Below are 11298 nucleotides of genomic sequence, written 5' to 3'. Positions count from 1 at the left end.
ATATTAGAGTCCATAGTTGAAAGAGGGGTAACCTCTTTTTCTTGCACTTAGCACGGCCAAAGACAATGCCTCTATCAAATTGCCCCCTTTAGTAGCTGTTTCGGCACTTAGACAACAGCTGAAAGCTCGAATGCGCAGACACACACGGGCGAACCGTTCGAATGAGGGTCCAACTTCCCCAATGCAGGTAATGTAACCTTAGCTGAGGCTACGTCAAATACAACGATAGCGGCAGCAAAAACAGATTTAACATTACGTTCTGATGACTGGATGCGTGTGTGTGCGATTCATGTGAACCAGTGAGCCATTCTTCGTCCGCTTGAACCGCCGTAGCTGTAGCTGTAACGGACAAACACGAGCCCACCACACGTCGCAGGTAACAGCGGCTAATCGGGCTTATTTATGCTACGCCAGGCTGTCAAATCGTCTCCACTAGGTACACACAGAGCTACTATTATTATAATCATCACTAGCAGCAGTAAACCACGGTTACTGCCTGCATTTCTCTGTTCCTCTAGATGCTTACTAATTTCTTCAAATTAGTTATCGACTGTTTTTTCGTTAAACGCTTATGCAAAGGTAGACGCCTGATCGTTTTGTCCATTTCTTTTGAGGTACTCATTAATTGTAAAAAAAGTAAAAAGCTTTCGTTTCTAACTTGAATAGCTTTAAAATAGCTTAGTTAAAGCCTAACTCCTAATTAGCAAGCGTAATATGGAATCGCACATGTACTAGAATATAACAAAAATGTATGCTTTTTTTCGAACCATTCCCTTGTCACTTGAAATTTGCTTAATTTCTTCTAAAGTAAACGTAGAATCGACTTATTGTCCCAGTGTCTATCTGATGACTGGCTAATAGTCATATTGCCTAATCTCGAACGATCGAAATATCTTTTGAGGCACAGATGATACGCCGCGTCATAGCGTATCATGGATGCGTTGATCATAAATACCCCCCCCCCCCCCCATTAGAACAGAAAATATGACGAGATAACGGGGATTCACCGCAGTTTGCTGCAGTTCTGTGCCATAGACGAATCGTATGATGTATGACAAATAGGAAGGAATTTTTGAACTATTTTCAGACACGTAGTATTTCTAGGCACGAGTTGTAGCAGATGGCAATCCAATCGGGTTGGGATGACGCCCATTGAATCTGATTAATTTCGCCATCTGCCGTGTACGCCAGAATCGGATCTTCGATGGCACGCGGCATCTGCTGGATGTCCCAGATTAATGCCTGCAACAACCACGCAGCAAAAGAGGTACGGATATGTGCAGTGCAATGTAATGCCTGTATAATCGGTAGTCTGACGTTGACTTAGCAGACACGCAGCTATATAATACTATATAGTGGAGGTCTTTTATCTAAAAGGTATGTTATAGTAGTGAACTATTATACCTGGCGATCATCCGCGGCAGTGCAAATGTGACACGAAGAATGCGGTGCCCAGGCAACTCCGTTTACGCAAGCTCGGTGATTGTTGAGTCGTGCGACGGGCGTACACGGTACGCGAACATCAAGGATGATCACATCGCACGCATCCATCGCGAAAGTGGCTAAATAGTTAGGATCCTGCTTATTCCTGTAGACCAATAATTCATCAAAGCAGCAAAAAATGAGCCAAATCAGTATGGTCAACTTGGTAACATATCTGATATCCACCTGATCTGAACTGAGGCATTCAATAGACAAGTAACTTCCAGGGTCACTCAAGCAATAAGCCAAATTCTATGGTTCTACTTAACGTACTACCGTTTGCGCTACATTCTACTTTTCATATTTCGCGGGTTTCGAGTTGACGTATTGCTTATAGATTCGTCACCAACTCAGGGAACCTACACTAGATTTGGTACAAGCTACACAATTTAGTACGGCTTATTTAGTCACCAGAGAAATTAGTATCACCAGGTTACCACACATTTATAGCACTTTAGAGCCTAACCATGCTAATCGCAATAGGGGATGATGTCCAGCGTCCTCGTAGATGATGGTCGAATGCTCGAGGTGCCGAAGGTCAAACATTCGTACGCTCCCGTCAGCTCCGACGGACGCAAACATGTCTCTGCCTCCACCGGCGCGACTGAAGGCAATGTCGTATACCTTATAACAGACGAAAAGTAAATACTAGTTTCGTGTGCAAGTGGTTTAGAAAATGAACTTCTTCAGATCCAAGAAACTTCAACGCTCCATTACAGGAAAGTTCCATGAACATTATTCTCGGATCACACATCTGATATTCAATTCTGCTTTGCAATTATAATGTTATTATTATTCTTATCTTATCAGGTTACTAATCCTATATTTTATGAACGTACCTCTTTATCATGGGCGATGAGTTGAGTTCTTACATGTCCTTGGACGCGTCCGCCCACCTAAAGGCGTTATCGTTATTGACTATCGTTAAAAACAGCTTAAAAGAAAATAAAACTTAGCAGCGAGATAACTACGTCATCAAATGCATATCAATAAACTTCATATACTCGCAGTCGATCTCGCCGGGCCAAGAGATGAGTCCTACTGTATTTAGCTAATGTATCTTAGTCCTACAAAAGGTATTCCTTTTATTATATAGTAAAGTCCTTGCCTGGCCTATGACTTGTCCAGTTTCAAGTCCCCATATAGTACAAGTGGTATCTATTGAGGAAGTGCCTAATAAGTTGCAGTCCACTTCGTTCCAGTCAAATGATGTCAAGGGGGCACAAAATTCGCTGTGCTTATTCTGCAAGAACAACAAGAACATATGAATACAAATGAACACATTTTTGTGGACACAAATCAAAAACATTTTCAAAAGCAAAGAAATGAATTGTCTATCGAATAACGCAACATCGAAGTGATTTCGTTAAAGAGTTCGATGATCGGCCTGAAAAATAAGGTATGGGCAGGAACCTCAACAGGAAATTTCCAAAAAAACAGTGTATCATGAGGATAGACCTTGGCTACGATTCTTAGTTTTCTAGATTTCTTTAGCTCACGCTCGAAGAACCCATTTTCTAACTAAATAGGGTCAGCAACACAATATAGACCCTGTCATACATTGTTAAGAAGGCACTCGAGTCTTGTCGCTGCATTATCGTTGCCCTGTGGCTGTTGAGAGGGGTCGCCAACCCTCCAGACGCGAAGGTAGTCGCCCGAAGTGGCTAGCAGATCCGGCATGGCACCCTTGGCATCCGGGATCCACATAAGCTTCGTCGTTGGATAGGGGTGTTCGAATGTCGAGCGGGCCACAAATTCCGAACTCTCCTCATCAAGGGAAACGATTTGGACCTGCACAAACACAGACACGCACAAAAACGTAAAAACAATATATATACGTATAGTGCACAAACGTACAGCACCGAACAGAGTAAAATGAAAAATATTAGAAAAATTATACTACGTAGTAATAACTATATTGGACAACACTTTTAATCTCAAAAAAACATCACAGAATATATTATACAATATACATTGTTCGCGGTTATGGAGCATTCAGTAGGGTACAGAATTTAGAATCAAAAAGTTTTGCTTCTGGAGGGAGTGCTATCTAATACTTGCAAATTTGTTAATAATGCAAATCATCATTATTGTTATATATTATTACTATTGCCATACTTTATCGTAATGAAAATGAGACCTAATGAAAGCATAAGCATTGAGATTCTCTAAAACCATAACGTTACTTACTCGACTTATAGACGCCACAAAGCTTCGCTTTGCTTAAAAAGGCACTAACTGTGATATAATGCGGAGAATGGGGAAAGCGAGGAGTCGTTTGAAATATGAAATATGTGATTTTGTGGCTGACTTATCGGGAAGGGCGCCCACACTCTCACTCACGCGAAAAATGGACTGCCTTGACGGAACGCTCTAAGTATCAAAATAATTCCACTAAACGTTGATATATAAATATAAGCAAAGAATCCAAAACACTTACCTTATTATTATACTCCTCAACGAAGCTACCGAGCGCCAATCGGAATCGTTTATCCTGCCGAACGCTCCAGTTCATTGAATACACGGTCCACGGAGCCTCATACTTGTAAATCTCCTTGCGCTTCGCCATCGGTCGAGCGTTTTGGGGGCAGCTTTCAGTGCTATATATAATTCAAGTTATTCCTTGATTCAAACAACAATAAGCAGGTCGGCCTTTTACTTTTCAGATTTATGTCTCCCTCATCGAACCGACGTGTGAAGTGACGGATTCACACCAACGAGTTTCACTTGCCTTCGAGAGAAGGAATGTCGAACAGCACGAACCAGTCGAAGATTCGATTGAACTTTTTTCGAATGTACGAACAGCGAGCGGAGCACGGGCGCTTACTTACACACTCATTTTAACACTCTCACATACATAAAAACAGTGAGTCAGTTGAATTTTTGCATCACTATTACGGTTACTGTTTGATATAATTTATTTAGTTGCCGGTCGCATAGCCTTTAGTATCAGTAGAAGTAATACTATTAAACTGTGTTTAAATACCGCGGTAATGTCTTCGACAAGAGCCCAGAATTAAGATAGTAACTGGACAGGTTACAGCTGGTTAGCAACGATTTCATCTAACTGAAAAGTTCAGGTGCTCGATTCAGTCGAACCAATCTGTTTGTTTAGGCTCTGATGGGGCGCTAAGGCTGCACCACGGCATATAGACTTATTCCCCTCATGCGGAAACCGTGCACACGCTTCAGGGAGTTAGGCCGTTAAGTTAAAGGAAAAAAGAGATAATTAGATACTGCTCCTATTCACAGTTGCAATCACAAACAGCCATAATTCTATCTTAATATAACCAATCCTATCCGTCAAATGTACTCAGAATATTTTTGATGTTGTTTGTGTGTGTCTATGTGTGTGTGAAATCAACTCCCGTCGGCAGCAATCAGACCCTCGTCGCTAATAAACAACACAATAACAGTACCATGGCTACCATCACCGCTCAGATAGCACACAAACAGCATCACTCGCAGGCGAGTCTACAACACAGATAGACAGCGGCGATAAACACAACTCCATGTAGCAGCTACGGACAGACCGCGGATCCGTCGGCTGTTTTGTCACAAAAAGCTTCATCAGTCCAGTGGACTCTGGTGTATTATATCAGATATAAACGAGGCTGTAAAAAAATAGCTTAGTTTTACACACAAGCAATTAAATTCTTCGGTTGCATTATAATAATGTACGCCTCTCAAAAGGCTGTGATTGGCTCATCCTAACGTCTTATTCTCAAAGACATGCAATTGCATTCTTGATTGCTACGGCGAATTTGTAAACCAGATAATGCATTTTTTGCTATTCCTCGCACTTTATTCAGTATTACGAAACGTGTGAACCATGGCAGGTTTTTAATAACCAATAAAATACAACAGATGCTTGTTTTCATTGCATGTCCTTATTTTTTTTGCATTGACAATTTACCGTACTGGTCTGGCTGTTCCGCTGTCCGCGCAATAATTACGTGCACTTCATCTGAACGAAGAGCCTGCAGCTGTTGGTGTCTTCGGAGCACTGTTATGCGGTATGCAACGGAGTTGATTGTATCCTGGTTGCAAACACAGTGCATGTATGTATGCCGACTTCCTGGTGTGCTACTGTTACAATTGCATTCGGTACAGGGCTGGCAGAGGAGCCTTAAATAGCCTGGAACAGTTAAACGTATACGCTGGCAACACTTACCGGAACTGCGAACGCATACTTATAGCTGTAAATTGTTGAAAACAGTAGCGGCTGTGCCCTATTAACCGTGTATTTACTAAGTGATATCGGTGATTGTGTTTAGAAAGGCAGTGAGTAAACAGCAGAAAAAAATTCCGGATCTATCTGAGTGTCGCGTAACGGTCGGAAAGCCACCGGAAAGAAAAGTGCCTGGTGGGCAGAACTGTGGAATAAGAGCGAGGTACAAACGAAGATACAACGGCAACAAGCAGCCTCGAAAACAAACGCTGGTAGCAACAAAATGAGCGGAAGCTCGTTTCATCTACCAGACTGGCAGTGCCCGGATGAAAAGTATGCGAGCCACCACTGTAACAGCGATTATTATTATTAATAAGAGCCAATGAAATACTTTTAAACATCAACATCTGGGGTTTGCTCCTAGTTAAATATTGATTTATAGAAGAAATTATTGTCACGAGACGGCTAAAATATAACCTCTATCTCTTGCAATAAAATTAGATAAAATGAACCGAAAAAATGCGTACAGGCGCAATGTGATAGTGTGATGATCAAACTAGCACTACGCACGTACGCGCTTAGCAAAAAGGAATTGATAATTATAACCCAATGCGACAGCCAGTAATTGTCAGAATACGTGGAGAGATTACACGGCCCATTTTGTGGATAATACAATGTCGCACACGTATTAACAAATATAAGGACGGAAGGCTGCTTCGCTAGAGAGACTAGATCTAGAAAAGTTAAAAGAAACGTGTTTTCTATAAAAAATTCCAATGACGCAGAGGTCTGTTGTGCGCATAATGGATCATACGAATTTCATCTATATGCGAAATGTTTACGAACAACTATTGGAATTTGTTTGCAAGAGGTTACTTTATTTTTTTTAAAACTCTCAAATAAGCACGAGTCATCGCCCTACATCATGCAAGATTCTTCAAAAGAGATGATGTCCATCATATGGTGCTTTCAGCAAATGAAGCGTGCGCTTCTGTTGCTGTTTTTGTTTTTTGTTTCGAGTCTCTCTCTCTCTTCCTCTTCGAGGGCTTTTGAAGAGTTTTTAAATTGTCATCGCATCCACCAGGATTTACTCTGCACTTCAAAGATGGCTTTCTTTGAGAGTCTGGTTTAGGTTCTAATCGAGTAGGGTTTTGTGTAAATGGCAGTGCATATCTAAATTTTGTGTTGACCACTGGCGTCGTCACTTAATGTAATTACTAGTTACGGCATTTCATTGATGATGTGATACCGATTTTATATTGTTAATGAGCTCGGTTGTGTGTGCTGCCAATGATGTGTCGCTTTTTCAGGTGCAGAAACGTCAATTTTGGAAAGAGAACAGCGTGCAACCGGTGTGGCGTTTCTAGGCCTCGAGGTACTTTCCCTTTCATGAACGGCGTCAGTTTTCGTAGAGTGGATAATATGAGCATTTACAGCGACTTGATTTCTTACAAAGCTAGCGGTTTCTTTAAAAAAAAACCTGTAACAATAGTATTCGTTTACGAAAAGTTGCGTACCGCATTTTGAGTGTAATCAAACGATTTCTTTCTGTTTTCTGTAGTCTGTAAGCCATCAGACTGATCAACGACTGGTCTCTAACGAACATCCACATGAGTTTATGAATTCTAACAAAATGAAAGGTAGAAATGTCTTGCTGATGCTTCGTCCAGTATTGTTTAGATATTAATTAAACTAATGAACTTTCGGTTTTCAGAGGTTCTTGTAAACGCTACGAAGAAAATTGGCCATGAAATCGGAAAGCAAGCGGCCGAAAAAAGTCACGGGCTTTTTTCTGCTGACGACTGGCAGTGTGGAAAATGCGGCAACGTCAACTGGGCCCGACGGAATAATTGCAACATGTGCTCTGCCCCAAAGGTGCGCTACTAGTAATATTTGAATAGACAATTTTTTGGTCAAGTCAAACAAGACATTATTTAAAGATATGCATTGTTACGAGCTTGTATTACTTTAAATACTCTGAGTTATGAGTCAGAAATTAGGTTCACCCTATCGTTTTGTATCTAGATGTAAGGAGAGGTTTGAAGTAAGCTGAAGGAGAGACATTCACGAAGTCTTCAATTTTCAGCTTAAAGTTCATTGGCATTGAAGAAAGGCTGCCTAATATGCCCGAATTTACCAGATTTGAAGCTAACATTTGTTTACCTGTTACTGATGGTTTGTCTATTCTTTGTTTAATCTAGCAAATCTTTAATCTAGCTTAGCGTGTAGTAGAAGGTTTGAAGGAGTGACTCGTGGGTTTTTTCAGTCGGAGTTTTAGATTAAGATTCAGGTTGCTCATAACTAAAACTGGCTATTACAATTATTGCGTTACAATAAATCGCGCAGTTGCGCATCCTCGGTAAGGATTTTAACGCTTTGGTTATTGACAGTCGTAAATCTCATAAATTTGTTTCTTGCGATCTCAGGTAGGCGAAGTAGAGCGTCGCACAGGGCTTGGTGGGGGCTACAATGAAAGGGAGGGTGTCGAGTATAAACAGCGGCCAGCGAACGAATCAGATGACGAGTACGATGATGTAAGTAATCTAATTTAATCAGTGTAATCATAAGAACAATGTGTTGTTCAAACACAAGTACGGTTATACTATATAAAAATCGATCGACTATTTTGACCATGTCCATTATTTTAACTCAGCCGCCCAGTCCAATTTATTAGCATTATATCATTCCCCACGTTTATTTCGTTTTCTTTATAGTTTGGCCGTAAGAAACGCCGAAAACCCAAAGACTCGGACTGTAGCAACTCGAATTTGACGCGAGATCGGTCACGTTCACCCCTCGGCAATTCGGCGCAGGGTCGTCGCGACAACCATGACGACGACAACGATGGAGATGATATTGAAAGACAAGAAGAAAGAGAGCCTCGTCCTTCAAAAGATAACGGCCGAGATTGGGAACGAGCCCGAGATAGGGATCGTAATCGCGAACAGGACGAAGAGGAAGATGAGAGTGATAATGATCGCGACGACGACGATGATGAGGATGATGACGATGACGACGCCGATCTGTCGAAGTATGACCTGCTCGCGTGAGCGAGGCATGGCAGCAGTGTTGGTACTGATATTGATCGACCATTATGGAAAGTAAACGTACTTTAATTAGGAAGCTCAGAAGGAGCATAGCCACCGGTGAAGTGCGCTGCCTGCGACAAAAAACATGCACTGCAGGGGAGCAAACAGAAAATAGCACGAATGGCGACCTTCATAAGGAAAACAGCAGACCATAGTGGTTGTAGTGGATAAAAACCTTGCAGAATCACAACAACAACAATAACAGTAACAATAGGAAGAAAAGTAATAACAATTATTTGTTTGCAGACAACAATAGTGATAGAATATATATGTTCATGGGGGGACCTCACCATTTCGTGAGGCAGATTAAGGTAATAAAAAGGACACAGTAAAATGAAGAGAGCCTTCTAGCAAAGCTCATTGACAAGAGGAAATCTATGACATTATGGGTGACAGGCTTAGCAAAGAACTTATAACAATGCCTTAGAGAAAAAATCAATGTGCACCACATTAACTTTTTCTATCATTCTTTAAAATTAAGTAATTTGAAACTGGATTTTTTGTTGCTATAACGAACCTACTAAGGACCAAAAAAAACTGTCTCTTGCTCAGAAGATGAAGAGTGCAGGTGAACGCTCGTAAGCGATTGGAGTCGAAGGAATTGATTTTGTCGTTTATTTTTGTAATCAAATATATATAGAGAGAGATGTAGGAAAACAAATTATATGGTTTGTTTTCACGGTGTGAAATCGAGTAACATGGTAGGAGAAAAAAACGTAAAGATGATGATGTTAGGTTTTCCTATTGGTTCCGTCGACATCGGTATCAACAGTTGAGACTATACCCAGTTTGACACATATAACTGTGGAGTAGATATTTGCGCACACAAACATTATGGGCTTTCGGCCACCTTCGACGTGATCGCAAGATTACCCGATCATAGCTGATAAACCCTACAAATCGCCCTTTTTCGTATTCAGTCTTATAGGTGATGGTAATAGATAAAGCCCGACTTACGAGAATCTATATAACTGTCATAAACGGGCAGTTTTTTTTACAAAGAGCCTATAAGCTTAAGTGTATAATACAGATACCTTTTTTTTTAGTGTGAATAACGGTAATACACATCTGATATACACGTACGGATTTAGTGAAAGTGATATACTCGGGTGAAATAGAAGCTCAGTTCTTTAACTTTTCGTATTATGTGAGCTGGGGGATAGACAAGCCCAAATATATTTGAGCGGAAGGAAGACTGTTCAGTGATGAAAATGTCTGTGGAGAGGCACTTTGTGAATACAAAAGCTAAATCGCAGCAATATACACAGCAGCCGACTAACTTGGTGTTTAAATAGCAGGATATTCATCCCCCGAAAAAAGGAGATATGCGTCACTGACTATAATGTGTTGCATTTTTTCAGTTTTTCGATCTTATTTTTTCCTATTTCAGCCCTGAATTACTGCAGTAATACGAACAAAAACCGTAAAATTGCATTTATGTAACAAGCGTTTGCCAATTTGTTACTCTGGTAAGGAAAGATAGCAAACAACATCAAGTAGATGAAAAGGCTAAAAACGGGCTTGCATAATGGATTTGTCATCGTTGTCATTGTGCAAAGTAGCTGTTGAACTAAACACTGAGTTCCGAATAAGATAGCTCGACTTAACTTAAAACTAGAACAGTGTGGGTGTTTGGATAAACCACTACATGACTTACCACGTCACAATGATGAACGAACAAAGCTACAAAAGAGGGTGGACTGTATTTGTACTAATACACCCATTGTATATTTTTCTGTAAAATAAAACGGTTACTCTGATAATAATAGTGTTACGTAAAAAAGAAAGGACGCCGGATAATGTGGAGTGTTTACGCCCCCGCTGCGTATACTCGTATTAGGGGCTTAGTAATACATTCGCACCTTGTGTGAATGTATAGCCGACTTCATGCTGATGCAGCCCGTTAGAGGGTTTCAGCATGAGGGTGACGCAGCATACGTTACTGCGTGGGACGCTACAACCTGATGGGAGGCCGCGTATACATACGCAAGTACTCCTTTCAAGTGCGATCCCAATGAAGTGGGTCAAAAATTCGTATCACAACTGTGGCTGCTGCTGTAGCAGCATAAGGCCTTAAAAATCTGACAAGAGAAAAAAAATATGAAATACTGCGATCCTGTACAGTTGACAGCACCAACTATATCAAAACTATGGAACTAGGGCTAGAAGGAAAGTAGTGGAAACAGATCAACTATATATTCAAAATATAGAATATCATAAACTTTATGAATCAAGTTACAAACGGAGAAATAAAAGAGTAACATTTCATTATTTAACATGCATGCGGTTTAGAAATTTGTCATTCAGTAAATATATTGTTAGTCGGTGTATGCAAGAAATTGGCATAGACTCGTCGATCTGGGCTGTTAAAGATCAGAACGACAAACCTGTTCCAGCTAATATTTGTTGTCATGTGTTGTGGTCAGTTTAAAATTGATTCGAATTTTGTGTGATAAAGAATAGGGTAAATGTGACACACATATATATATATAAACATGATTCAAAAAAGGAATACTATTCTACTAAATTTTGCTCCTCCAGTCGATTGGTAAATTA

At 40.5% G+C, this 11298-nt stretch overlaps 3 protein-coding genes across 3 annotated transcripts in view; 2 read left to right on the top strand and 1 right to left on the bottom strand.

Moving 5' to 3' along the window:
• Window positions 1-4251, top strand: part of LOC147755834 (uncharacterized) — a 12744-nt gene extending 8493 nt beyond the window's left edge. Inside the window, exon 4 of the mRNA XM_086987436.1 lies at window positions 4149-4251. The gene's annotated coding sequence lies outside the window, so the exon portion shown is untranslated. The remainder of the gene's footprint in view (window positions 1-4148) is intronic.
• wap (DDB1 and CUL4 associated factor wap) lies at window positions 595-4349 on the bottom strand. The gene is made up of 8 exons (XM_022802770.2): window positions 4214-4349; window positions 3923-4104; window positions 3043-3273; window positions 2591-2725; window positions 2322-2378; window positions 1949-2106; window positions 1405-1588; window positions 595-1242 (listed from the first exon to the last, which is right to left on the bottom strand). Exons 2-8 carry the CDS (start codon window positions 4049-4051, stop codon window positions 1084-1086), a joined length of 1053 nt encoding a protein of 350 aa, XP_022658505.1. The 5' UTR covers window positions 4052-4104; window positions 4214-4349; the 3' UTR covers window positions 595-1083.
• A 1158-nt stretch (window positions 4350-5507) lies between these two features.
• LOC111249208 (zinc finger Ran-binding domain-containing protein 2-like) lies at window positions 5508-11024 on the top strand. The gene is made up of 5 exons (XM_022802771.2): window positions 5508-5986; window positions 6964-7028; window positions 7368-7528; window positions 8080-8187; window positions 8368-11024. Exons 1-5 carry the CDS (start codon window positions 5937-5939, stop codon window positions 8701-8703), a joined length of 720 nt encoding a protein of 239 aa, XP_022658506.1. The 5' UTR covers window positions 5508-5936; the 3' UTR covers window positions 8704-11024.
• The last annotated feature ends 274 nt before the right edge of the window (window positions 11025-11298 follow it).

The sequence above is a fragment of the Varroa destructor genome, unplaced genomic scaffold, assembly GCF_002443255.2.
Source record: "Varroa destructor unplaced genomic scaffold, Vdes_3.0 BEIS01000004.1, whole genome shotgun sequence".
NCBI classification, from domain to species: domain Eukaryota; kingdom Metazoa; phylum Arthropoda; class Arachnida; order Mesostigmata; family Varroidae; genus Varroa; species Varroa destructor.
This window is presented reverse-complemented; position numbering and strand designations above follow the sequence as displayed.